The sequence below is a fragment of the Astatotilapia calliptera genome, chromosome 7, assembly GCF_964374335.1.
Source record: "Astatotilapia calliptera chromosome 7, fAstCal68.1, whole genome shotgun sequence".
NCBI lineage: Eukaryota > Metazoa > Chordata > Actinopteri > Cichliformes > Cichlidae > Astatotilapia > Astatotilapia calliptera.
Window position 1 is genome coordinate 662,501 of NC_137428.1, and position 27,983 is coordinate 690,483.

Below are 27,983 nucleotides of genomic sequence, written 5' to 3' on the forward strand. Positions count from 1 at the left end.
CTCCTGCCCTCCCCTCCTGTCCTCCCCTCCTGTCTTCCTGCCCTCCCCTCCTGCCCTCCCCTCCTGTCCTCCCCTCCTCCTCCCCTCCTGTCCTCCCCTCCTGTCTTCCTGCCCTCCCCTCCTGCCCTCCCCTCCTCCTCCCCTCCTGTCCTCCTGTCCTCCCCTCCTGCCCTCCCCTCCTGTCTTCCTGCCCTCCCCTTCTGCCCTCCCCTCCTGTCCTCCCCTCCTGCCCTCCCCTCCTGTCTTCCTGCCCTCCCCTCCTGCCCTCCCCTCCTGTCCTCCCCTCCTCCTCCCCTCCTGTCTTCCTGCCCTCCCCTCCTGCCCTCCCCTCCTCCTCCCCTCCTGCCCTCCCCTCCTTCCCTCCCCTCCTGTCTTCCTGTCTTCCTGCCCTCCCCTCCTTCCCTCCCCTCCTGCCCTCCCCTCCTCCTCCCCTCCTGTCCTCCCCTCCTGCCCTCCTGTCTTCCTGCCCTCCCCTCCTGTCCTCCCCTCCTGTCCTCCTGTCTTCCTGTCCTCCTGCCCTCCCCTCCTGTCCTCCCCTCCTCCTCCCCTCCTGTCCTCCTGTCTTCCTGTCCTCCTGTCTTCCTGCCCTCCCCTCCTGTCCTCCTGTCCTCCTGTCTTCCTGCCCTCCCCTCCTGTCCTCCTGTCTTCCTGCCCTCCCCTCCTGTCCTCCCCTCCTGTCCTCCCCTCCTGTCCTCCTGTCCTCCCCTCCTGTCCTCCTGTCCCCTCCGCCCCTCCTGTCCTCCCCTCCTGTCCTGGCTCTTCTGCTGTCAGCACCTTTAACACAGGATGAACCTCATGAATTCGTTTTGTTGCCAAGCTGAAGGATGAAAGACAGTACAAAGCGTAGAATAAGAAACAGACGTCTGCTGTGACTGTTGTTCTCTCTAATGCTGCGTCTCCAGGATGACGTGTCCATCACTCAGAGGGTTGGACGTTGTTTGTTTCTGTCAGTCTTCAGCATTTAGGACGACGCGTTTGATATGTTCGGTTTCCTCTTCACACATTCAAGGCGCCAGTGAAAGCCCGTGGGGTCCTCTGCAGCGGAGGACGCCGCCCGGCCGTCTGTGACGGCGATCATTAATGTGCGTATGTACTTTGTGTGTTATTTTGTGTGTACTGGCTGCTGTCAGGTTTTTCCTGGTTAAAATAAATCAGGTAAAAGTTTTACTGTAATTTGGCATCCTGCTGATGTTACAGCGATGCTGTGCAGCACACCCCGAGGCCTGAACGCTGCTACGAGTTTGGGGGAAAAATATTCCTGCTTCTCTGAAAACATCAAAATCAATCTGAGCAGCGAAGCTACCAAAGAGCAGCTTAATATTTACACTTCCACATGATCACCTGCTGTTTCACGATGAATATAAAAACTGCAGATCAGTGTTAGTTCATAAACCGGGTTTCATAAGTGATTAAATTGTGTCCTTTAATCAAATTAAGACGAGCTGCTGATGTAAAAGCTCTCACATATTTGTGAATGAGTTTCATTTAAAAGCTCTTATTGTTGTTTTAAAATGCTACAGTCTTTGTGGGCTTTGCGTCTGCGGTCGGCTCCAGTGCGCTCGAGTTATTTTGAAACGATTACGGAGGAAACTGTTAAGAAATGAGTCATGGCAAAAATTCAGGTGGGTGCTGCGCTGCGGTCTGCACACTTACACCTGAAGGATGAGCTCAGTGTGACAGTTTCATGCAACTCATTGATTTATAAGAATATGAGCTGAACTCATCCTGAAACAGTCCTTTCATAATTTTTGGATTTAAGACAAAACAGACGAATAATTAAAAAAGATTTTAAAAAAACTTCTGAAAACATTTTTCAAAGATGAATTAATTAGAAGCTAAATTACAAAAGGATTCATTTAAATATTTAACACGATGCTCATATTTAGGTTTGAATTTCAGTTTGTTTCTGTGTTTAAATTATTACATATAATAAATGTAATAATATAATTATAAAAGCACAAACTGAATCACATTAAAGACGAAACGACTCCATAAATCTAATCAGATGCAGAAAAAAGGTCATTTTGTAAATGAAGAACAGATTTTTATTGGTTAAACCTGGACGTTTGTTTTGGTTGGATGGTTGTGAGAGGACGCCGCTCGCGTGCGCTGCTCTGGATTTAATCAAAGCGTCAGTTTTACAGCAGCTCAGTGAACGCGGCGCCATCCTCTGCACTTTATTTAAAGATCAATAACAGCTGGATGACGGCTCGTTAAACGTGTGGTGGATTTGAACTGAAACCTGGATAATGTTGTTAGAAATGCGAGCGAGGTGACACGAGCGCGTGAACGGGCCGCTGAGGCTGCGGCTCGTTAAATCAGCAGCTCGTTATCTGCGTGTGAAGAAGAGCAGGCGGGTTAATAAAACTAGGCTTTAATGATACGTGAGGATTACAAACATCTGATCAACATAGAAAAACTGTCTCAAATTCAACCTTCCTGTTAACAAATCAGTCTGCCCCGCCCCCCGGGGGCCGCGCAGACCCGTGGAGGCGCTCTACACGTTCGCCGTGCCTCTGCTGTGCTCGTGTGGCTCCAACTGGCTCTGGCAGCGCAGCCGGCGGTCTCGGGCCGCCGTCTGCAGTAATCCGTTTAACGACGAGGTGCCGCTGTGCAGGGGCCCCGGGGGGCCGTAGGCGGAGTATCCGGGGATGAAGGGGGAGGCGTAATAGAAGTGTCGGGGCAAGGCGGGGCCGTGGGGGAACGGGGTCCGTTGCTGTCCCGCCCCCACGCTCTGTGCAGAGTCACTACATCCTTTGCTTTTGTCCGAAGACGTGGCGATCTCAGCCAGCGACCAGAGTTTGGGTTTGGGGGCCACGTTCGGCCCCTGGGTGGTGCCGCAGGGGCGCTCCTTAGACCGCGGGCTCGGCGTGCGCGTCCCCTCCAGCACTCTGAGCGAGACGCTCAGAGTGGGGGCGCTCCGAGGAGGGTCCGCCGACATGTCCACGGGTCTCCGGTCCACGGGGGAATCCTTAAAGTCCAGCTCGTCGAATCCTCGATCGGCGTCGTTGCCGCCGTCCTCTCTGAACGCCAAACTGCGGGAGTCTGGGGGGGGAGGTGGGACAGGCCAGGTCAGACCAAACACACATCAGGGTTCAGCGTGCAGGGTTATGAGTTTGATTCAAACACACACAAACAAAATGCACTGCATATTAGACCCCGCCCCCTCACATCTGCCTTATGGTCACAGTTTCCGCAGCCCAAACAAAATCAGCAGCCAATCAGCAGCTGCTCTCACGACCAATAAATCGACTTTAAAGAAGAAAGAAAAGAGTTCAGCCTGAAAGTGTTTGATTCGTCCAGATCAATGACATCATCAGTGAGAAATAATCAATCAGAAGAACGCCGCCGCCGACCGTCTCCACGCTTCAGCATCATTAAACGCACTCAGCTCCCAACATCTTCTACCGCTTCTCTCGCCGTGCGCCTGCCGCTCTTCACTTTTTAAAAAACGGGTCCAGAACATTCTTTGATTTTAACCGATGATCTGATGAAATGATGAAAATCTGAAGCTGATCAATAATCTGATCTATGAACAAACAGGAGCAGTAACAACGACAGACCTGATCAGGACGAGCCGCTCGCTCTGCTCACACTCAGAACTAAAACCAACCTCATGAAACTGTTTCCACTGCAGCCGCTGCGATGATGTCATCACCTACAAGAACGGACGGAGAGGAGCGCCGGCAAACGTCTCCGGGTTCCCGACGCGTGTCACGTGCAGGTCATTTTAAAACCCATCAATTAATCGATCAATCAATGGATGGACCCCTCCCCCCTCACTCACCAGCTTCACGCTTCGGCTCCGTCTCCTCGCTGCTCGCCTTCAGTGGCTCCTCGTCCTCTTCGTTGCGTTCCAGGTCGATGTTGTCCTCCTCTTCCTCGTCCTCGCTCCTGTTCCGTGGCGTCCACGTCATCTTGTTCTCCTTCTTCAGCCGGCGCCGGGCGTTGGCGAACCAGGTGGACACCTGCGTCAGGGTCATCTTCGTGATGATGGCCAGCATGATCTTCTCGCCCTTGGTGGGGTACGGGTTCTTCCGGTGCTCGCTAAGCCAGGCCTTCAGCGTGGCCGTGGCATCCCGTGTGGCGTTCTTCCTGTAGGCGGGGTCTCCATACGGATATGGGCCCAGCGCCCCAAACGGGTGGTAGTCCAAGGACCCGGAGATGCCCGAGGACGGGTCGTAACCCGGACTCTGAAACAGAAACCATCATGTTAGTGGTCAGCTCGAGTTCCCACGCAGTTTAACCCGAGGGTCACATGACCACACGGCTTCAAACTACAGACCCAAACACAGAAGGAGGAAAGACCTCGCTCAGTTTAATCCACCTGAAAAATCTCACAGCCTCACAGAAATGTACAATGTTCCTCCTTCAATTTAAAATACATTTAAAAAAATAATTTAAAAAAATGAATTAAAGAATAAGTAAAAATATATATAAAAATAAAAATGTAAAAACAAAAATAAGTTAAAAAAACCATTAAAAATAATTTACAATTTTTTTTAAATAAAATAAATTAAAGAATAATTAAAACTAAATTTAAAAATTTAATTAATAAATATAAATAATAATTAATTCAAAAATAAAAGACAAATAATTAAAAATTATTTTTATCTTATAAATAAGATTTTTAAAAAATAAAAAAACAGATTAAAAATGAATTTTAAATAAATGTAATAATAAATTCAAAAATCATTGAAAATAAATGAGAAAAATAACTTTTTGAAGAGCAGATATTTTCATTGTACGGACCGGAACCAGACCCGGACCCGAGCCCTGGCCGTCTCCGCGCGCACTCACCACATAGGAGCTGAGCGCCGCGGCGGCGCGCGGCTCCCCTCCGTAGGGCAGCTGGGGGCCGAAGCCGGGGGAGGTCGCCGGTCCGGAGTACGGAGCGAAGGCGGAGCCGGACGCGGAGCGGCCGAGCTCCTCGGAGCGCGCTCCCAGGAGGAGGCCGGAGCCGAAGGAGGAGTGCAGAGCCAGAGGCGCGTGGGGCTGGAACAGGAAGCCCTGAGGGTACGACATGACTTTTACGCGCGGGAGAAGTCGCGTCGGAGCGCGGGACGGAGGAGGGAAAAGCGGACGGAGAGGAGCGGGAGTTCCAGGAGCATCGCAGGAGGCTCGCGGCGGCACTTTGTCCGCTCCGGCTCTGCGCACCCGATCTGCGCCGAACCCGCAGACAGACTGAGCGGAGAGGAGGCTCAGCTCCACCTCCGCACGCTCACACCTCCTCCTGCTCGCTCTCTCCTCTCCCCTTAGCCCGCGCGCACTCTGCGAGCAGGTGGAACTAACGCGACCCTACAAAATAAAAGCACCAGGATAATAAGGCTTCACGTTCCTCACACCTGCAGAGTTTCTGACTGTTTGTGCACGAAACACGTCATCAAAGTGCGCCGTGGACCAACATGTAGTTTATGAAATATTCCAAATGATTCGTGACAAACAAATATTACTCCACTCTTTAGCTCCTTTGGTTTGACTTAGCCAATAAAAACTTTGGGTTTAGGTTTAGCCAATAAAAATGCTTGGTTAGGTTCTTGGTTTAAATAAACTCCCAGCAGGACACAAACATGAGTTGATGTGTGTTCGGAGCTCAGAGGGTTTAAACCTGCATTACACCTGCCGGCCACCAGATGGCGATAGCAGTGGTTTCAAAGTGACTGTAGCTTTGCAGAGGTTTCTCATGTGACGTCACGCACACATTGGATTGGACGTGATACGACCTGCATTCACTTTGGTTGTTAGCAGGTTGCTGCGTTCACTTGTAGCTTGCACTGAAGACGACGATACGTCTGCAAACGCTCAACAAGAGCTCGCTGAGTGGGATTAAAACTTGAAAATGTGAGCTCCAAACAGGAAATAGAAATAATTCACCCTCAGAGTTCAGAGTTGAACGACTTTTGCTTTAAAGGCAAATGATTATAATTTCATTTTTAGTAGTTGGCAGGTGTTTGCAGACAAGTTGGCATCTTCCATACAAACTATAGCAAAGAGAGGTTATCCTGCTGTGTTTCAGGAGGAAGGATTATGCTCATTGGCTAAAACATGTGATTAGCTGGTCATTAGCCAATGAGTGCGCGGTTCAACAGCTCTGGTTAAAAAAAAACGCTCATGCTGAGGTTTTGAAACGTAAGTAGATGACGTATCAGATGCTACATCACAATTAACAGCCACAGGGGTCAGTAGGAACAACTTTAACTTCTACACAGAGGAAAAATCATCAGAGGGGCGGGGTTTGAGTGTAAAAGTTACATTCCTTCATTCATTTTCAGTTTAATTGATTACTTCCTGTGGAAATGTCATCAGTTCTAATTGTGTGACTTAAGAAGCGTTCAGGACGTGATGTCACTTCAGGTGTTCGGGATTCCACTGATGCGTAACAGGTGACAGTGTGAGCAGGACAGATGCCGTGACAGGCAGTACAATCCGGTGAAACATCAAACCAGGCCGTCCCGCTCTCGCGTATTTTACCGTTCTCTGCTGAACAGTGTTGAATTATGAACTTGGTGGCGATCAATCTGCGGACTGATTGGTGTGCGTGTGGGAGAGCGTGGACAGCTGTGGCTGATGCTGAGTGTCCTGAGAGCAGCTCAGTGAACTTTGAGGATCTAAGCCCACACCGCCTCCGCCTAATCTGATTAGTGGGGACTATAATTAGCAGAGTGCCAGCAAGGAGAATACTTCCCGCGTCAGTGGAAGTCCGGTCGCTGCTTTTCGGTGAAACCAGCTGAAGTCCATCTCTAATGGCCACGTCCACGGATTTTCAGAACGAGGCTGCAGGAATTTCCACGTTTGCAGGTAGGAGCACAGCGAGGAAGCCGAGTTCGGTGCATTAACTGATTAGATTAGATTAGATTAGATAGAACTTTATTAATCCCTCGGGTGGGTTCCTCTGGGAAATTCGATTTCCAAAAAAGCACAGCACCGACAGAAGTTACAGAGTTACAGAATATTATATTTATATATATATATATATATATATATATAATACACACACACACACATATATATATATATAAATACAGAGACAATATAAATAAAATATACGAAGGGGATAAATAGAATAAATAGGAATAAAAATAAAAATACAAGTGAATTGCACATTTCAAGTATTGAGTCTATTGCACTGTTGACTATTAACAAAAGGTATTGCACAGTGAGGTGAAGAGGCACTACAGCTTAGTTGTTCCCCTCTCCTTTGTCCTCCTGTTTCCCCTCCCTCTCCCCTCTAGGGAGGAGTTAAACAGTCTGATGGCGTGTGGGACAAAGGAGTTTTTAAGTCTGTTAGTTCTTGTCTTTGGGAGAAGCAACCTGTCACTGAACAGACTCTTCTGGTTGTTTATGGCCGTGTGCAGAGGATGTCTGGCATTGTCCATAATGTCCATCAGTTTCTTTAATGTCTTTAATGTTTCTTTAATGTCAACTGCTGTTGATCCCAACACTCCACAGGCCATTTCAGGAGGCACGCCGTCACAGGTTCTCTCTCACAAACGTCATCCTGTTTGGAAATCATACTTTGAGATGTAAACAATAGTTACTACTACGAATATTTGCTGCAGTGAATCCTGGGTAAAGTGAGCAGCCTCTCTCCGGCTGCACTGAGGGGGAAACAATGCAAGTCGGCTGATCCTCTGCAGAGGCTAAGCAGTTTAACAGAGACGTTTTCATGCTTTTTTAAGCATCTTTCATTAAAGCCCTCTGCACCGGCTGAGGTGCGCGCCTCTCCTCCTCCGCCTCCTCCTCGGGTGCTGATGATGCTCAGGAGGGCGAGCCCACCGAGGGCTTCCTGCTGGATGGAGTAATGACTCGGAAAAGCTCTTTCATCATCTCCACGGCGAGCCCCCCAGCAGGCCCGCCCCTGGAATGACACTGTTCTGCTGTTTTATCATATCAAAAAGTTATGTTCACAATTTGCACGAACAAAGTCGAACACTGAGGGAAGTGTGGCGGCGGCGTTTCCCCCGTATTCTCAGTGGCACGACTCTTTTGTGAAGATTTTCACATGAAAGGAGCGCTCGTTTGTTTCCTCCAGCAGCTCCCGAATGAGCTCAGCCCGCAGGGCAGATGTCCAGAGGTTACTTAAAGACTGTGTGTTTAATTAATTGGAAAACACTCGTTTTTAATAGTTATTATTCAAGTATGAAATGCAATCCTTGTAATCTGTGTGCACACATAATTAGCACCCATGAGATTTCAGCATGCAGTGCTTCAGAGAGGAGACGGTCACATCAAACCGGTGCACATCCTCATTCAATGGTTGTTTACACGCTGATCAATGAGCACTGTAATCAGATGAGAGGCAGAATTTAAGAGTGCAGCGGCAAGTCCATCGGCAGGAAATCAGTCTGCACTCAGGTCTGATCCTCTCACGGCTGTCTGACGATGTGCTGGATATCCGGGCTCAGACCGAAGCTGTTTGCATTACAGAAAACCTCTACAAACCAGGTGTGAGGGGACAGGTATGAGGGGGGACAGGTGTGACAGAGGACAGGTGTGAGGGAGGACAGGTGTGAAAGAGAACAGGAGTGAGGGGACAGGTGTGAGAGAGGACAGGTGTGAGGGTACAGGTGTGAGAGAGGACAGAGCTGAGTGGGGACAGGTGTGAGTGGGGACAGGTGTGAAAGAGAACAGGTGTGAGGGGACAGGTGTGAGGGGACAGGTCTTAGAGGGGACATGTGTGAGAGGACAGGTGTGAGAGAGAACAGGTGTGAGGGGACAGGTGTGAGGGGGTACAGGTGTGAGGGGACAGGTCTTAGAGGGGACATGTGTGAGAGGACAGGTGTGAGAGGACAGGTGTGAGAGGACAGGTGTGAAGGGGGACAGGTGTGAGGGGACAGGTGTGAGGGGGTGACAGGTCTGAGGGGGGACAGGTGTGAGAGGACAGGTGTGAGAGGGGACAGGTGTGAGAGGGGGGACAGGTCTTAGAGGGGACAGGTGTGAGAGGAACGGTGTGAGTGGGGACAGGTGTGAGGGGACAGGTGTGAGAGGTCAGTGTAAGAGAGAACAGGTGTGAGAGGACAGGTGTGAGGGGGGACAGGTGTGAGGGATGACAGGTGTGAGGGGGGACAGGTGTGAGAGGACAGGTGTGAGAGGGGACAGGAGTCAGGGGAGACAGGTGTGAGGGGGGACAGGTGTGAGAGGACAGGTGCGAGAGTGGACAGGTGTGAGGGGGGACAGGTCTTAGAGGGGACATGTGTAAGGGGGACATGTGTGAGAGGAGAGGTGTGAGAGAGAACAGGTGTTAGAGGACAGGTTTGAGAGAGAACAGGTGTGAGAGAACAGGTGTGAGGGGGTACAGGTGTGAGGGGACAGGTGTGAGGGGACAGGTGTGAGAGGGGACAGGTCTTAGAGGGGACATGTGTGAGGGGGGACATGTGTGAGAGGACAGGTTTGAGAGAGAACAGGTGTGAGAGGACAGGTGTGAAGGGGGGACAGGTCTGAGGGGGGACAGGTGTGAGAGGACAGCTGTGAGAGAGGACAGGTGTGAGGGGACAGGTGTGGGAGGACAGGTGTGAGAGAGAACAGGTGTGAGAGGACAGGTGTGAGGGGACAGGTGTGGGAGGACAGGTGTGAGGGGGGACAGGTGTGAGAGGTCAGTGTGAGAGAGAACAGGTGTGAGAGGACAGGTGTGAGGGGGGACAGGTGTGAGGGGGGACAGGTGTGAGAGGTCAGTGTGAGAGAGAACAGGTGTGAGAGGACAGGTGTGAGGGGGGACAGGTGTGAGGGAGGACAGGTGTCAGGGGGGACAGGTCTTAGAGGGGACATGTGCGAGGGGGGACATGTGTGAGAGGACAGGTGTGAGGAGACAGGTGTGAGAGGACAGGTGTGAGAGGACAGGTGTGAGAGAGAACAGGTGTGAGAGGACAGGTGTGAGAGGGGACAGGTGTGAGGGGGGACAGGTCTTAGAGGGGACATGTGTGAGAGGACAGGTGTGAGAGAGAACAGGTGTGAGGGGACAGGTGTGAGGGGGTACAGGTGTGAGAGGACAGGTGTGAGAGAGAACAGGTGTGAGGGGACAGGTGTGAGGGGACAGGTCTTAGAGGGGACATGTGTGAGAGGACAGGTGTGAGAGAGAACAGGTGTGAGGGGACAGGTGTGAGGGGGTACAGGTGTGAGGGGACAGGTCTTAGAGGGGACATGTGTGAGAGGACAGGTGTGAGAGAGAACAGGTGTGAGGGGACAGGTGTGAGGGGGTACAGGTGTGAGGGGACAGGTCTTAGAGGGGACATGTGTGAGAGGACAGGTGTGAGAGGACAGGTGTGAGAGGACAGGTGTGAAGGGGGACAGGTGTGAGGGGACAGGTGTGAGGGGGTGACAGGTCTGAGGGGGGACAGGTGTGAGAGGACAGGTGTGAGAGGGGACAGGTGTGAGAGGGGGGACAGGTCTTAGAGGGGACATGTGTGAGGGGGGACATGTGTGAGAGGACAGGTGTGAGTGGGGACAGGTGTGAAGGGGGGACAGGTGTGAGGGGACAGGTGTGAGAGGACAGGCCCCTCTTCTTTTTCTCGGCCTCGTAGACTTCCCCTGGTCCACGCTTCCCCTCTGAATTTGCCTGAGGTTCATAGCACGCTGATGTTACTCAGCGACATGTTTAAGAACCTGCAGCTGACCCTCGTCTCTGGACTTCTAGTCTTGGTTGGAAAAACCAAGAAAGGTCAAATTTATGCAGATCTTGGAGATCTTCCCTCGCTGTCTGCTGGAGCCTCTGTTGGACGAATGATTTCATATCATTTCTCTGATCACATCAGCATAAAACCAGCAAAACATTCTCAAACAACAGAAAATACACAGCACGAGGACGACGTCCATCTGTGACGTGTGAATGTCACCATGTAGCAAATGAGAGGCAGACAAATATCAGACACATGATGTTTGTATGTGAAACGCTCTCCATGAGCTGTCAGTCAAACAGGTAAAACATGCAGACACGTGCATTTGATCAGATCTGATCAGGATCTTGGGCGTGATTGGAAACGGCATCAGAAGCCAAGACTCCGTGCTGTGAGCTGGTTCTGTTTAAGAAACATGTGCTGCTCAGAAAGTGTGATAAAGTGTTTCACATCTTCTTTCAGGTAGGGACAGCTGCAAGATGGTGGCTCTGCAGCGTGTTTGTGATGCGCGCTGAGCGCAGGACTGAGCCTGAGAAAGGAAACGCAGGGGCAAACAAGCAGAGGGCTGTGGTTTGTGGTCGGCATCGTCATTCTGCAGCCAGCAGCTCGCCTCTGTGCCGCTGCCTCACGCTGTGACCGGGACTGACAGATTATTGGGAACACACCGCGGCCGCTCGGCCTGCGTTACTCCCGCTGATCCCGATGAAGCTGCTGGTCTGTTTGGAGGCGGAGCTTCCCTCTGTGGTTTCTTCCCTCTGTCACAAGAACATGAGAACCTGAGAGGCTGCAGCAGTCAGTCAGAGTGCACCAATGCACCACAACAGGAAGTGATGGAGGTGTGATCACACCTCCACCTCTCTGCACATGTGAGAGCAGCTAATAGATCCTGCTTAAGATAACAGCACAGGAAATGCCCTTTAACCCTTCAGCACCCAGCAGACACACACACACAGACACACACATACACAGACACACAGACACACACACACAGACAGAAACACACACACAGACACACATACACACACAGACACACACATACACAGACACACAGACACACAGACACACAGACACACACATACACAGACACACAGACACACAGACACACACATACACAGACACACAGACACACAGACACACAGACACACACACACAGACACACAGACACACAGACACACAGACACACACACACAGACAGAAACACACACACAGACACACACACACAGACAGAAACACACACACAGACACACATACACACACAGACACACACATACACAGACACACAGACACACAGACACACAGACACACACACACAGACACACAGACACACAGACACACAGACACACACACACAGACAGAAACACACACACAGACACACACACAGACACACACAGACAGACACACACACACAGACAGAAACACACACACACAGACAGAAACACACACACACAGACACACACATACACACACAGACACACACATACACAGACACACACACACAGACACACACATACACACACAGACACACACACAGACACACACAGACAGACACACACACACAGACAGAAACACACACACACAGACAGAAACACACACACACAGACAGACACACACACACAGACAGAAACACACACACACAGACACACAGACAGAAACACACACACACAGACACACACATACACACAGACACACACACAGAGACACACACAGACACACACTCATGTCATTTGGGGGGAGGGAGGATCTGCCTAGGACGGAGGATTTGGCCACATTAAAAGTTTTTTTATTTTTTACTCTATTTTGAGAATAAAGTTGAATTAACAGCTGAAGTTTCAGGATAAAGTGCAAAGTGAAGATCGTTCTTTCAGCCCTTCAGCTCATAAACACAGGGCGGCGATGCGGTGACGCTGAACGTGTGGTCAGCAGGAAAAACACACAAACGTGGAAAAGCTGGCAGAAACATCTGGACAGATATGAGGTCATCGATGGTCCTGTTTTATCACAGGACGGACCATCACTTTGTCTCACTGACTCGTCTACACGAGCCATCTGTAATCTCACAATTTCAACTTTGTTCTCAAAATCAGTAACATTATATACGTGAACGTTGATGCTGACGTTCCTTCGTAGATTTCACCTGCTGAGGTTCTGCTGATGAGTAAGTAACGTCTCGATGTAACTATAACAACCTCTGAGAAAACACACGACCATCAGATAAAGGTGTGGGCTTGTCTTCATGTTTGGCCTCCATCTGCTTACATGCAGCTTTGCCTCCAGACCCAGATTCCAACCTAATGATGGGGGTAGCCAATCAGGACGAAGCCGGGGAGTCAGGCGGTAGCGTGCCGTCGCCGGTCGTCACTGAGACAGAGCAGGTGAGTCCAGAGACGGCTCATCTTTATTCATGGCTTCATCTTTGTTGGCAGCGCTTGCAGGTCGCTCTTCTTCTCCACATTTGCTGCTTTGTTCTTTCTGTAAACGGCGCCTCTGATCAAGTTCAAAGCCCGGCCCTCCTGACAGTCTCTCTTCATCAGCCTGACACGTTTTTCTGCGTCTTCAAAACCACTTTTCCTCATTTTCATGTTCCCGTATGTCTGTGCGTTTAGAGCGGTAATTATGCGCCGCGTAGCCGCTCGTCCCGCTGTGGATTTTAGGCGTGTTTTCAGTAATGTTTTTGTTCACCGTGAACTATTTTAAATGTTCGTATTTTCATTGCGCTGTCTTTTATCTCAAACGTCCTGCTTTTCAGATCGTGACAGACTTCTCTTCTTCCTGTTCCTCGCCACTGTTGTCAGCGACTCCACTCGTGTCATTTTCCACATGCAAACAATAATCAGTATTTTATCAGTGAAGCTCGTTGCCCCTCCTGACACAAGACACCGAGAAGCATCTGAATGTCTGCAGGCGTCACATCTCGTCCCATCTCACGCATCAAGTCAGTCACATCATCAGTAAATAAATGCGGCAGCGTGCAAAGACAGGCCGCACACGCTCAGAGCGCAGCTGACGAGCGTGTGCAGACCAGTCGACGTCTTCCATACAAATTTCACAAGGTTTTCTTCATTTTACTCAGCAACTTCCAGCAACCGCTCACCATCCAGCTGGGGATTTGTTTTCCTTAGCAACCAGAGGTCGCCAGGCGGTTGTCAGTGGCTCTGTATACACGTGCAACCAGAGACCACAGGAAGTGAAGAACATGCTAGTGCTAGCTGCTTCCAGGTGACTGAAGCAACTACCAATGCGAGTGAAGAGTACCTTTGACTGATAATAATAATAATAACCTGGTAATAAATATATTAGACGGTCACCTAGGCAACCGGAGCCTGGAACGTCCAACCAGCTCTCAGCTTCTAAGTAACAAACAAATCGCTGCCATCGTGGACACAGCGTTAGCGTCATTTCCTGTTTTAGGCTAGTTTCTCACCGTGTCGTGTCTTACTTCCGGTTTTTGTGATTTTTCTGCCCCGCCCACATCGTCTCCACCTGTGTCCTGTTTTCCTGCTCATTACCTTTTTCATCTTTTTTTTTCTTTTTCATGTTTTTGGGTACATCTCTGTACAGACTCTTGATGGTGTCACAAATCAAGAAAGGATGTAAAAACTTGCTGTGAAAATGCGTCTAAGAAAAGTCTGCTGGCCACAGGAAACAGGAAATGGAAGCAGGAGATACTTGAACCTGCAGAGGGAGGGTGGGCACTCCTCTGAGAGGTTTGCATTACCCACCCTCGTGTGAGCGCGCTCACTGATCCAAAGCGCCTCCAAATAAGTTTCCTCTGAAGCTCTGCAGCTCACAGCGGAGGACCACTTAAAGCAAATTGACTTTACTGATGTGAATTATGACGATACTGATATCATGCATAAAGTTATTTACCCTCCGAAGGATTGAAATAAGTCATTCCCTCAGATACGGGGAACTAATATGAATGCAAATAGGATTAGGCTCCTGCATTAGTGTCTGATAAACAATTTACAGGCCTGAGCGTTCACCAGGGGATTCGCTCCACGCGGCGCCTGGAACGGGGGGGGTTAACCCTCCATCCTCTGCGAGCGTTCGCCTTCACCGCGTCTGCAGACAAATAAAGAAACGCAGATTACTGGCGAGGTCGCCGATTTACCTTTAAATCAGATCCGATCTGTCCCGAAGGGGAAGCTCCGACCGAGGACGACGCAACAAATGGAATTACAGCCAAACCGCAGAGCGAGCACGTGGTGAAAGACGCCCCGCAGGCCGCCGCTGACAGTTAATATGCAGCGAGAGTTGAGCCGATGCATCTCAGGTGTGCCCGAACCTGCAGCGTGTCCATTTCTACCTTAAAATTTAAAACGGGCCCAGCTTCTTGAGCTTCGCCACTGAAGGCAGGAAAGCCATGAGAAGATGTGTGCAGAGTTCACTGAAGCAGCTCACCCACTCTCAGGCTGCTGTTTGACTATCCCGCGCTCTTATTTTGAAAGCGTAGGCCCTTCCTGTCTGGTTGGACATGTTTAGTCTGGGAGTCCTGGCCCCACAAGCTGAGAAACTCCGATCAAATCAAAGCCAATAAAGTTAAAAACAGAGCCCATCCTCGCCACGCTGACTCGTCTGAGGACACTGAGGTCGTCCTGCAACGGAGCAGGATATTGTGTCACTAAGTTACAGCAGCTTTGCATGACTCGCAGCTTAAAATAATCCTTATTTGTTTTATACTCAACTCATTCTGTGACTCACACAAGCTCCTCCCCTTTTAAGACATCTTTCTGATGATTGGCCAACTTCATCACTAGCGCTGTTTAGTGAGAAAGTCCTGTTTAATACTTCAGATGGACATTTTAAATGTACTCTGAGTACTTTTTCTCTGATTATTAAAGTACACTTTGTTCCAGAGACTGCAGTACTTTTACGTGTACTCTGTGTGCTGTGGGGTAAAAGTGTCATCAGCCTCTTTCCACAGCACATGACGAACCTGATCACATGTCCACACAAACATACGACCACGTAAAACGAACAACAATCTGATTGTCGCGTGGAAGCTCTGAGATTTCTTCCTCACTGGTGAGAAAAGTTTATAACTTCTGCCTTTGAAGCTTTGATGCTGCTCAGTCTTTGCCTGGTACATAACGTCTGAAACGAGCCCCTGCGTGACTGTAACACGCCAGGCTTCACCGCCAAACCTGGAGAATCGTGTAGACATAGTAGCGATGGGCGCCTCGGCCAGCGTGGTGTTCAGACATTTTGTTTATCAGTAAACGTGCTCTCATCTAATGATCCAGCTGATCCAACGAGTGCTTGTTGGTCCACAGAGAAACACAGAGATGGCGGCTCGAGGCCGCCGGCCTGACGGATGTTTTAAACCTGGGACTGCGGTCGAAGAAGCATCGCTGCAGAAAGTGGGCGGACCCTCAGACCCGCCGACCTTCGCGGCGGTGAGCGCGAGCAGGCCGACCTCCAGCGGCGACGGAGGAGACGTGACCTGCTGCGACCTGCTGTCTCTGAGGAGCGACTCGGTATCTTTGGCCAGCGAATTCAACGTGTTTGGGAGGGTGAGTGAAAGACGAAGAGCCGGGGCGTTCACGCAGACTTTTGTTTCCGAAGCAGGAAATCGGAAATGCCGAGCAGCTGTTGGGATTGGTTTACACCAGCCAGAGGTGTGGACTCGAGTCACATGACTTGGACTCGAGTCAGACTCGAGTCATTAATTTTATGACTTTAGACTTGACTTGAAAAAATGTTCCAAGACTTGTGACTTGACTTGGACTTTTACACCAATGACTTGGGACTTGAATTGGACTTGAACCAGTTTACTTGAAAAGACTTGATGTTTCACCCCAAATATAAAATTTAACACACATATTATATTATATTATATAGAAAGTGTGCACCATTAATTCAATTCATTCATTTATTCAAACCACACTCCGTACGTATGTGTGCGTGAGCTGTAGCACAGCCAATCAAATTAACCAGATTTTCTTGTTTTTAAAAAGAAAAAAAAAAAACGCTCAAATGCTGCAAGGAGATATTTTTTTTCAGGTACATAAACTATGAAGTAGTCAACAAAAACCCGAAATGCAATATGCAAAACATGCAAGAAGAGAATCACAGACAGAGATGGAACAACTTCCAACTTTCTCCGACGGTTGAAGTTGTATAAAGAACGGTAGGCGGGGCTTCATGACTTCATCTAACTAGCAAATGTTGTCCAGGCTACGTTGGTGATACAGTTTTTTTTAATGTGTATGATATTTTTGTCATGCGATTTTAAAGCCGGTCCTACAACCGCATCCAAGAATAACATGCAGCTTATCTCAGAACTGTCGGTGAAAATTATTCTTGGAGCTAAGTTTAATTGAGCTGCATTTTAAAGAGGTGTAATTTCACAATTTGTGTATATTTTCTAAGTTCACTATTTCGTCATGTGTTGAGAAAAACACAGATTTAAAAATTACATGGTCTAATATTTACATTTAGCATATAACTGCAACATGCTTTTTTTCGGTTTTTTTTTTAAAGACTCGAAAGGACTTGAAATTCAAAGTTTCAGACTTGTGACTTGACTCGGACTTTTACACCAGTGACTTGAGACTCGACTCTGACTTGCCTGACATTACTTGAGACTTGACTTGAGACTTGACTTGTGACTTGAGGATAAAGACTTGAGACTTACTTGAGACTTGCAAAACAATGACTTGGTCCCGCCTCTGCCTGTACCAGCTCTGCTGGGTGTTTGTGAGTCTGACAATAATGAACTGTTACACAAATCTGGGTCTGTGCACACAGAAACTCACATTATGTGACATCACTCCTCGCTCCGATCACGGAACGCCAAAATAAAAGCACAAAGAAATAGGAAATATTTGCTGTAAATAGTTCACAGCAACGTGTGTTGCTTCGGACCGAGGTGATTTCTGTGGCATAAAGAAGAATCACGCTTCCATGATTAACTTATTTGTTTGTCCATCATGGACTGAGCACAGAAACGCTGAGCTCTGTGGGCAGGTACACATCAGGTATAACATCCATATGCATATCCAGGATGCCTGCAAATCCAGCCCATAGTGTCCACAACCAGAGAGCTAGCTTCTTACAGTGCAGTTTGTTCCACGATGAGGACAGAGGGGAGGGTCTGCATGTTAACACGTTTGGGCCAAAGTGCAGCTTCTTCCTGTAACGATGGAGCTGCAGCTAAAGTGATGTCAGCGGTTCAGAGTGCAGGTACGCCCTAGGTGACATCACATGGTCACTGTTTGTTCAGAACAAACCTTCAGTAAGAGTCAGACAACACTGCAGTAAATGTTTGAATTTTTGAATGGAGTCTGGTGTGTGGCTGAGGTTCTCGTCACATTGTACCCAGACTGTGATGTCAACAGAACCAAAACTAAACCGTGAGTGAAACAGGAAGACCCGCCCACTTCTCCCCTCCACGTTTATCACGGTGGTAATAAAGTGTAACGCACTGATAGAAACTATTGTGTTTAATTACCCTTAATTGGGTTTATCATTTATTAATGAGTGTTGTGAAGTTCGTTGACCTTAAACTAAAGGATGAGGTTGAATGAGGAGAAACAGGAAGTGCTCAGGTGAAGTCAGGTGAGCTCAGCCTGAGCGAGGCTCTGTCTACGTTTTCATTCAGGATTTTTAATGCGATCAAATCTGTTTCACCTTTGCCGTCCCACCTTTTAGATCTGAGTAATCACACGTGTTTGCGCCCTCTCGTTCAGCCTCTCGCTCTTACATTCGGACGCCGGCGAGGAAAAGCTGACCCCATCTTGTCGTGATGAACCTAGTGGACTGAACGGACTCCCGCCCTCTGCAGAGGTATCATCACGCTGGCGGCAGGCTCCACATCCCCCCCGCCGAATGAAGCTACGGCGTAATCATAATTCTCTTGACCTCCGATGACCCCTGCGAGGCTCTGACAACGAGGGCCACGCGACACAACAGACGGCGCCGCCCGCTCCAAAATGGCTTTTTCATTTCTCGAACAATCACACTGCGGCAGCGCTGAATGAGAGGGCAGATTACATAAGGTGGGGGTTCCCGGGGTGAGATGAGAGCTTTTTCTCCAAAACGCCGCAGTCGTTATCGCTCTCATTAAATTCCTCCTCTGACTCGGAGCCTGCTTTGAATCCATCCATCGGAACAACACGGCGGCTGGAAATTCTCAATTAATATGTTAATGTGTGCAAGATATTTCATCACAGGAAGCAGAGCTCAGCGCGCTCACAGGTTAGCGCCAAATTACAGGAGACCCACAAACAGCATCATCCGAGCCCACAGCGGCGCTTTGGAGCAGGAACGGGCCCTGAAGGAGCTCCAGGAGAACCCTCCCACCCACAGAAAGTTTCCATAAACATACTGTTCGCTGTTCTTTAGCTTGTGCTCCAGGCCCGATACGTCCGTGAGACCGAGTTTGGATCGGGGATTAAATGAATGAACGTTACGTGAAGTGTGTGCGTTCCGCTCACATCGACATCAGAGCTGTGTAAAAATAAAAGCTGGCTCTTTTCTGCCTCTCTGTGCTTTGGATACGCTTTCTTCTTGTATGCAGACATTTCTAAAGGAAGAACTGAAATTCACACCATATGCTGTTAAACCATGAATAAAAATTTTGTGTTTTTTGCCATTACTTTATGCAACAAATGCATGTTTTGACAAGTGGAATTACATTTTCTATTAAGCTGGTGCCATATGTTAGGCATTCTTTAATAAGGAAAAACTAGTATGTCAAGGACTTTATTGTGAAAAGAACAGGAAGGCCTTTTGGGACAGACCCTATCCGGTTGTTCAGTGATGACGCGACGAATCCTACTTCCGGGTCTAAAGTAGTCTGCGTTTAATATGGCTTTTGTGTTGTTAACATGTTTAATGTTTTGTATTTTCTTATATTTGATCTCAAAAAGCTCCTAAAACAGTCAGTGATCACTGTTGACCTCCCTCGGCTTTTATTACCGCTAATCATTTATTTAAGCTCAGTTTTTAAAACCTTAGGATGTAACTACAGCCCAGCCCATGCAGCAGTATATGAATGACTAACCTCGTATTATGGATGGATTATCTCAGTTGTTCTCCTGGCTGAAGTTTGGTCCTTTTACAGCATCCTGCCATGCGATTACATTTGTTCCTGACCACCGAAAACACTCACGTTAACTTTTATCGAGTGGAAAAAAAGTTAGCTTGTTCATATTATGCTAGCATAGCTGTGTCACTAGCGGTCACGTAGCACATCATTATATACCAGCTAGCCCAACTTCAGTAACCCTACAAACGGCACTGCTGTTTCGTTTTCTGTCTTCATTTATGTTGGAAGTGATAGCAGAGCTGTACATTTTAATTTGTTTCCAAAACCCCGCAGTCAGGACATGCTATATTGTATTTAGATAGAAGCTAGCGAGCTAACTCCCTGCTAACTTCTAACTCCGTTAAATGTCATAAATTCCGTTTTCATGGATGCCTGGATGTTAAACTCAATTGTTACACCTGGTAGAGCAGAACGCTGATCATTTTATTAAAGATGAAAGACTTTAGACAGTTTTTCAACTCTCAGTAATGCCACAGTGATCGTTTGATATATGGACCTGCAGCGGAGTTTAGGTCCAGACACGGCTAGTGACGTCAGACTGAACAACCGGATTGAAAAAGACGGACGTAGCTGCAGCGAGACCGCCCACTTTTACGCCTCCAGATGAGTGTTTTCAGCGCTGCCACCTTGGTGTTTTGAAACCAGGTGGTACCTCCTGGTTGTGACCAATGACTGTAGAAAACATGGACGATGCCACCCCGCCTCCTCCTATTGTGCAAAAATGAAGCCAAAATACCCCGCTTGTGGAGGCTGCCATCTTGCATTTTTGGAGCCAGAGTCTGCGCAGTAATGACTTTAGGTGGAGCGACTGTGTAACGCTCCCGCCCACACACCCGCTGGACGTGACCGTAAACACGCCCCCCTACACTTTTTACGTAGCCCGGCTGCTCCAGTTTTTTGCTGGTTTACCGCGACTGACGACTCGTTTAATTAAGGTAAAAACAACCATGTCACTGTTATAAAAAAGACACACAGCTTATCATCTTATAGTTCTAAAATCGCTCTGTTGTTAATTCGTTTGCTAGATTAGCCGCTAGCATACGCACTGTGTTGGAGGCTTGTTGCTAGCTAGCTAGCAATGCTACACACCTGTTTTTTTTTGGGGTTTTTTGTTTTTTTCAAAATATTAAACTTAATTAAGAAACAGTATACAGAACATGTATACAATCAGAGCAAAATTAACATATGCCAGGGGGTGTAATACAAAGAATTACAAACATTCAAATAATTTGTAATTACTACAAATAGTAATAGTTTTCATAGCCTTTTTGTTAAGTGATCCACTAATCAATTTTATGTAACATAAAACATCATTATAGTAATGTTTAAAATTAGGTTTTTTGTTACTGTATTTGCATTTGTGAAAATAAAATTTAGCTAAGATAACTAATAAGTTTATTATAAAGTAAACATCTTCTTTTTTTTGCCTTCGAAAGAAACAAAATACAACATTTTCCCATTTCACAGTAAAGTCTTTGTAGAGATGTCCAGCAATGAATCTACTGAAGTCTTTCCAAAATGTTCTAGCGTATGAACAGATCCAGAAGAGGTGCTGCAGTCTCAGGATGGCTTCCACAAAATCCACAGCTCACATTTATGTCCCTTTTGAACTTTGTCATGTAATGATTAGCAGGATAAAATTTATGCAGTATTTTAAATGAGACTTCCTTCACTTTATTCGTTACCAGATACTTGTTAGGAATTGTCCATACTCTTTTCCAGTTAATGTCACTGACAAAGAAATTCCAATAAGAGACCACATGTGGGATAGTTAGAGATTCTGTCTGGAACAAAGCACGAATATTCTTATTACTTTTACTGTGGTTTGTTAGACAGATTCTTCCTATGTGTGAATCTAAAGGGTTGGGGAGAGAAACAATGATATGCAAGGTTGAATACCTTTAAAAAGCATTATAATACCCGTAGGTATTGCATCAAATAATATGGCATATTCTTTGGGTGTGGCTGGAAATTTATAGGTGTTTAAGAATTCTGAATAAGACATAAGCTGCTCATTAGGATTAAACAGCTGATTCACTAAAACAATCCGTTTCTCAACCCACCTAGAAAAAAATAATGATTTATTTTCATACACTACGTTCCTATTATTCCAAATTGGACACGTATGGGGTGTAAAGTTGTGTTTATATATAAGGGACCAAGCTAATAGAAGTTGTTTGTGAAACATCGAGAGCTTTTCTGGAAGCTTATCTATATTATAATCACAACCTAAGATAAAACTTAGACCACCAAACTTAGAGAAAATGTAGTGAGGAATAAAATTCCAAATGGATACCGGATTTTTAAGAAAATGTTTAGCCCAATTAATCTTAAATGTATTGTTTAGAGTAGTAAAATCCAAAACATTGAGGCCACCGTGTTCATAGTCATTCATCAATACACTTTTTCTGATGTAATGTGTCCGGTTTTTCCAAAGGAAGTTGAAGAGCATTCGGTCGATATCCTTACAAGTTTTGCCGTCCACATGCAGAGAAATTGCTGCATAAGTCAGTCGACACAGACCTTCTGCTTTTGAGAGCAATACCCTTCCTCTTAAGCTTAAATCTCTCTGCAACCATTGATTTAATTTGGCTTGAGATTTTTTAATAATTGGGGGAAAATTTAGTAAAATTCTGTCTTTTGTATCTTTGCAGATAATCAGACCTAAATATGTTGCTTCATTTTTAACTGTTATATTACAAATACTCTGAACATTACACTCTTTGACAGGTAATAACTGACATTTATTTAAGTTTAGGACCAATCCAGACCCTTTTGAGAAATCCTCTATTACACGTAAAGCAATTGGCACTTGGCTGGCATTTTTAAGAAAAATTGTGGTATCATCTGCCAATTGACTGATGACAACCTCTCTGTCTGCTATGTTTATACCCTTCACAGGGCTATTCGAAATATGAGAGGCAAGAATTTGGGTGCAAAGTAAAAAAAGATAAGGGCTAATCGGGCAACCTTGGCGTACACCTCGATTAAGACTAAAACGAGAAGTGGTGCCATTTTTCATTCTAATAGAACTATTAGCATTGGAATACAGAGTTTTGATAGCTGCAGAAGATATCATCAAAACCAAATTTCTGAAGTGTAAGAAATATAAATTCATGCTCAATTGAGTCAAAGGCTTTATAGAAGTCCAGGAGAAGGATAAATGAGTCATCAGATATTAATGCTGAGTAGTCCAGAATATCCAAGACGAGTCTAATATTATTGGAGATGTGCCTGTTTGTCATAAAACCAGACTGTGTCTCGTCTACAATATCGTCCAAAATATATTTAATTCTTCTAGCTAGCAATAGAGCTAATATTTTATAATCATTATTTAGGAGGCTTGTTGGTCTCCAGTTGTCTATAAAAAGTAGGTCCTTCTTAGGTTTGGGAATTAAAGTAATAAGTCCCTGAGTAAGGCTGGGAGGAAGAGTGCCCCTTTCAATACTTTCATTATAAACCTGCAACAAAAAGGGTGCAAGCTGACAAGAAAATGATTTATAGAATTCAGCCACCAGCCCATCTGTGCCCGGAGATTTGTTGTTTTTAAGAAATTCAATAGATGTCAATATCTCTTTTTCAGTAATTGGACTGTCACAAAAAAGCCTATCAGCACTTTTAATCATTTCAACATTGTTTACAGAGTCAATAAATTGGGTAGCGACCTTTGCGTTATAATTGGATTCATACAACTTTGAGTAGAAATTACAACAAAATTGAGAGATAATTTTTGCATCATCACTACCATTTATATTCAATTTATGAATAGTATTGGTTTTAGATCTATGTTTTTCTAAGCGGAAAAAATAAGCAGAATTCTGCTCTCCCTCCTCTATCCACCTTTTTCTTGAACGAACGAAAGCTCCTTCAGCTTTCTGGCGGTAAATCTCATCCAGTTTAGATTGAAAGGACCTAAGATGTAATCTATCCTCCTCCGAGACCTCGTCTGGTGGGAGTTGATATATTGCGGAAATTTGAACAATTAGATTTTCTTCTTCTGCTGCCCTTGACTTAGCTATTTTTGCCCCATACTGTCTCAACATTTTACTTGTCTCAAATTTAAAAATTTCCCAGTTTGTGCTATAGGAATTCTTGCTACACACCTGTTACTCTAATAGAGATTGAAAATGTGACGTCATTCAGGGGTAAAACCGCAAAGAATTCTGGGAACTCGTGGCAAGCGGTACTAGCTCACGCAGGCTTTCAATTGAAATCAGTCACACAGCGATAAAAAGAAACACAAAAATGGCAAGAAGCCGTTGTATTATTAACTGCAATAGCCGGTCGCATGACAGCCACGGGAAGCCGACGGGTAAAGAGATCGGTTGTTATCGGATTACATCGTTGAAGAGAAATTGTTCGAGCCATGTTTCCGAAGTAACAAAGAGGCGACTGGATTGCAGCCATTTAAAGACCAAATATAACGTCCCAGAACCCTCCAGCTCACAGGTTAGTCTGCTCCAAGCATTTACACGAAGGTCAGTCTGCTGTTGTAGTTAATGCGTCATTTTCATAACATAATTAGTGATATAGGTTACAAGCAAGTCTGGCGCTGAACAGAAATTGTTGCGCTATGCTCCTTTGTTTATTGTGCATAAATAGTGAATTGTCCTGACACAATATTGCGTTTCGCTTCTGTTATTATGGTACATTGACAAAAACATATACTTTTATTCACAGGATAAAACAGGTTTTTTGTATCACTAATTGCCCAGTACGATTACAGCATACAGTATTACTGTCACTGCTACATTTCTGTAATGCTACCAGAAATTATTTCCACTACTAATTAATTACCGTTGAGCTCAAAGGTTATATTAATAAACGGTTAACGAATGTGTATTTATGACGACGATTTGTGAGACTGGTAAACTTATGATACGTACGATGGTCTTTCGTTCTACACGTGCATTTCAAGGTCCTGCACCCATCCGTCGGTAAACTGTACCTGGGCTTGTTGCAGTGACCTGAAGTTACTAAACTTCATGAGTGTATGCACTCACTCCAAGAACCGTATGATTATAAATATGAGCGTGGTGAAGTTGGGCAGCACACTAACGTCTTTTGTCCCTCTGTGTGCTCGTGAGGGTCTGACCCTTTCACTCCTTTGATTTTTTCCACGTATCTTTTCTTTGTCTTTTCGTCGAGTCTGTCTTTGTACGGACCGGCATTGTTCTCCTTCGTTTTGTACATACCTTTTTTAGGGGACAAAGAAAAAGCAAGAAGGTATTGGAACCGGAGAATGAACGTTTTGCGGTGCTGCAAATGCTTGCATTTGATGCAGGTACTTGGATTTTCTTGCAACGAGTTCCCGGCATGCAATGCGCGAAAATCAGACGTGAAAGTTCTACTCTTTTGGCTTTGTGTTTATTGTTTTTATTGTTTTTGTTTGTTTCTTCTTTTTTTTTTTTTTTCCTTTCTTGCTATAATGCTCAACCGAGGATATTACATATTCGGATTAATGATGGAGCCTTGAATGTTACTGTTGTTTCTAAATAAAGTTCTTTAAAAAAAAAAAAAAAAAGTACCCTAACCCACTCAAAGACCGTGAAGGCCGGAAGTGCGAGGCTTGTGAAATGGGCGGTCTAGCCTCCGTCGCGCTGCCCAGGTTGCCTAGCAACCATGATACTAACAGCTGGAAACGTGTCATACAGCTGTGTTTGACAGAGATGAAGGAGAAAATCTTTTGTTCATTTGTTCGTTTCTACATGAGCTTTGATCATTCTCTGTGAGATTAAGCTCAGCTATTGGACGGCGTATATTTTAAAGTAAAGGCTTTAAAACCAAGTTAGTACAAACGTCACTAATGTCACATAACTTTGCCGACATGTGGCCAACAGTCATGTTTAATGTTCTTCATTATTAAACATTTGCACATAAATAAGTGACGTCATATTCAGTACTTAAAGTTTACTCTTCGGCCGCCCCTCATCCGCCGTTTTTTTCGGCAAAATTATCCACACCCACCGCCACGCTATGCATTCTGGGATATGTTGGGCCACGAAGTCTACACCGCCACGTCCTTAAAATTCAGGGAAATGAAGGACGCATTTGAGGGCTGCATTTCGAGCAGCCTTTGAATTGGGACAGCCCTCGTCGCGTCGCTGTGACGTAATCGGCCTTAAAATGCGGCCTTTAAGGCTGCAGACCCTGGATTGGGAGACAGCCAATGTTTTCTACAGTCATTGGTTGTGACTATGACCCCACAAATAATGCTTCTTTCTGAAACACATAACATGACCAAAATCTAATTCTCGCCCCCCTGGTGGTTATTACAAAAAATACAGGTTCAAGGCACTTCTGCAGTGGCCAGAAGCTGGATCCAGGGTTTATACCAGACCTGGGTACGGCCCACAGGTGCCACCCAGCCTTCAATCGTCCCTGAAAATCACCATTACACGAGTAAACAGGAAGTTTAGCAAAGTGCAACAGAGTGTCTGGTGGACTCTGCCACTCGAAGATGCTGAGAGAAAAAGAAGCATGATTCAGGAGAACAGGACGGACTGAGGCTACTACAGGAAATCTGGTTCTTCAGCTGAAAAACTAAGTGGACAGTTTATTGACTTTGTGCTCTGGAGTTTGAGCCGTGATGACCACCACACAGCCCAGTTACTCATTTTTGTAGTGGGACACTGGGAGTTATGTAGGAGCTGGCAGCAGTGCACTCAGTGAAAGGACTACAACTGTTCATGGAGGTAACTGCACGGAGGTGAAATGGGACAGACTAGGAATGTTTGTTACATAGTTCATTATATAGTGACAAAATGTTGGCTTGTTTCATATTTTCTAACTGTGCATGTAACTGTAACATATACTCTGAGCAGAACTGAGTTCAGTTTATTGGTACTTAACCTCGACTGTGTATATGTACTGTATATATATATATATATATACAGGGAGTGCAGAATTATTAGGCAAGTTGTATTTTTGAGGAATAATGTTATTATTGAACAACAACCATGTTCTCAATGAACCCAAAAAACTCATTAATATCAAAGCTGAATGTTTGTGGAAGTAGTTTTTAGTTTGTTTTTAGTTTGAGCTATTTTAGGGGGATATCTGTGTGTGCAGGTGACTATTACTGTGCATAATTATTAGGCAACTTAACAAAAAACAAATATATACCCATTTCAATGATTTATTTTTACCAGTGAAACCAATATAACATCTCCACATTCACAAATATACATTTCTGACATTCAAAAACAAAAACAAATCAGCGACCAATATAGCCACCTTTCTTTGCAAGGACACTCAAAAGCCTGCCATCCATGGATTCTGTCAGTGTTTTGATCTGTTCACCATCAACATTGCGTGCAGCACCAACCACAGCCTCCCAGACACTGTGCAGAGAGGTGTACTGTTTTCCCTCCTTGTAAATCTCACATTTGATGATGGACCACAGGTTCTCAATGGGGTTCAGATCAGGTGAACAAGGAGGCCATGTCATTAGTTCTTCTTCTTTTATACCCTTTCTTGCCAGCCACGCTGTGGAGTACTTGGACGCGTGTGATGGAGCATTGTCCTGCATGAAAATCATGTTTTTCTTGAAGGATGCAGACTTCTTCCTGTACCACTGCTTGAAGAAGGTGTCTTCCAGAAACTGGCAGTAGGACTGGGAGTTGAGCTTGACTCCATCCTCAACCCGAAAAGGCCCCACAAGCTCATCTTTGATGATACCAGCCCAAACCAGTACTCCACCTCCACCTTGCTGGCGTCTGAGTGGGACTGGAGCTCTCTGCCCTTTACCAATCCAGCCACGGGCCCATCCATCTGGCCCATCAAGACTCACTCTCATGTCATCAGTCCATAAAACCTTAGAAAAACCAGTCTTGAGATATTTCTTGGCCCAGTCTTGACGTTTCAGCTTGTGTGTCTTGTTCAGTGGTGGTCGTCTTTCAGCCTTTCTTACCTTGGCCATGTCTCTGAGTATTGCACACCTTGTGCTTTTGGGCACTCCAGTGATGTTGCAGCTCTGAAATATGCCCAAACTGGTGGCAAGTGGCATCTTGGCAGCTGCACGCTTGACTTTTCTCAGTTCATGGGCAGTTATTTGGTGCCTTGGTTTTTCCACACGCTTCTTGCGACCCTGTTGACTGTTTTGAATGAAATGCTTGATTGTTCGATGATCACGCTTCAGAAGCTTTGCAATTTTGAGACTGCTGCATCCCTCTGCAAGATATCTCACTGTTTTTGACTTTCCTGAGCCTGTCAAGTCCTTCTTTTGACCCATTTTGCCAAAGGAAAGGACGTTGCCTAATAATTATGCACACCTGATATAGGGTGTTGATGTCATTAGACCACACCCCTTCTCATTACAG

The 27,983-nt window shown here is 46.1% G+C and overlaps 2 protein-coding genes across 4 annotated transcripts in view; one reads left to right on the forward strand and one right to left on the reverse strand.

Annotated features, from left to right (window-relative positions):
• Positions 1–2,358: 2,358 nt before the first annotated feature.
• irx5b (iroquois homeobox 5b) lies at positions 2,359–5,348 on the reverse strand. The gene is made up of 3 exons (XM_026176826.2): positions 4,801–5,348; positions 3,788–4,193; positions 2,359–3,045 (listed from the first exon to the last, which is right to left on the reverse strand). The coding sequence occupies exons 1-3, from the start codon at positions 5,023–5,025 to the stop codon at positions 2,498–2,500; spliced, it is 1,179 nt and encodes a 392-aa protein (XP_026032611.2). The 5' UTR covers positions 5,026–5,348; the 3' UTR covers positions 2,359–2,497.
• A 7,528-nt stretch (positions 5,349–12,876) lies between these two features.
• Positions 12,877–27,983, forward strand: part of LOC113025003 (uncharacterized) — a 71,379-nt gene continuing 56,272 nt past the window's right edge. For all 3 annotated transcript variants that reach the window (XR_013910235.1, XR_013910236.1, XM_080304033.1), the window contains exons 1-2: positions 12,877–12,982; positions 15,884–16,123. Coding sequence is in view for 1 of the 3 variants with exons in the window: in XM_080304033.1 (XP_080160159.1) it covers positions 12,902–12,982; positions 15,884–16,123 (321 nt within the window). In the remaining 2 variants the exon portion in view is untranslated. The remainder of the gene's footprint in view (positions 12,983–15,883; positions 16,124–27,983) is intronic.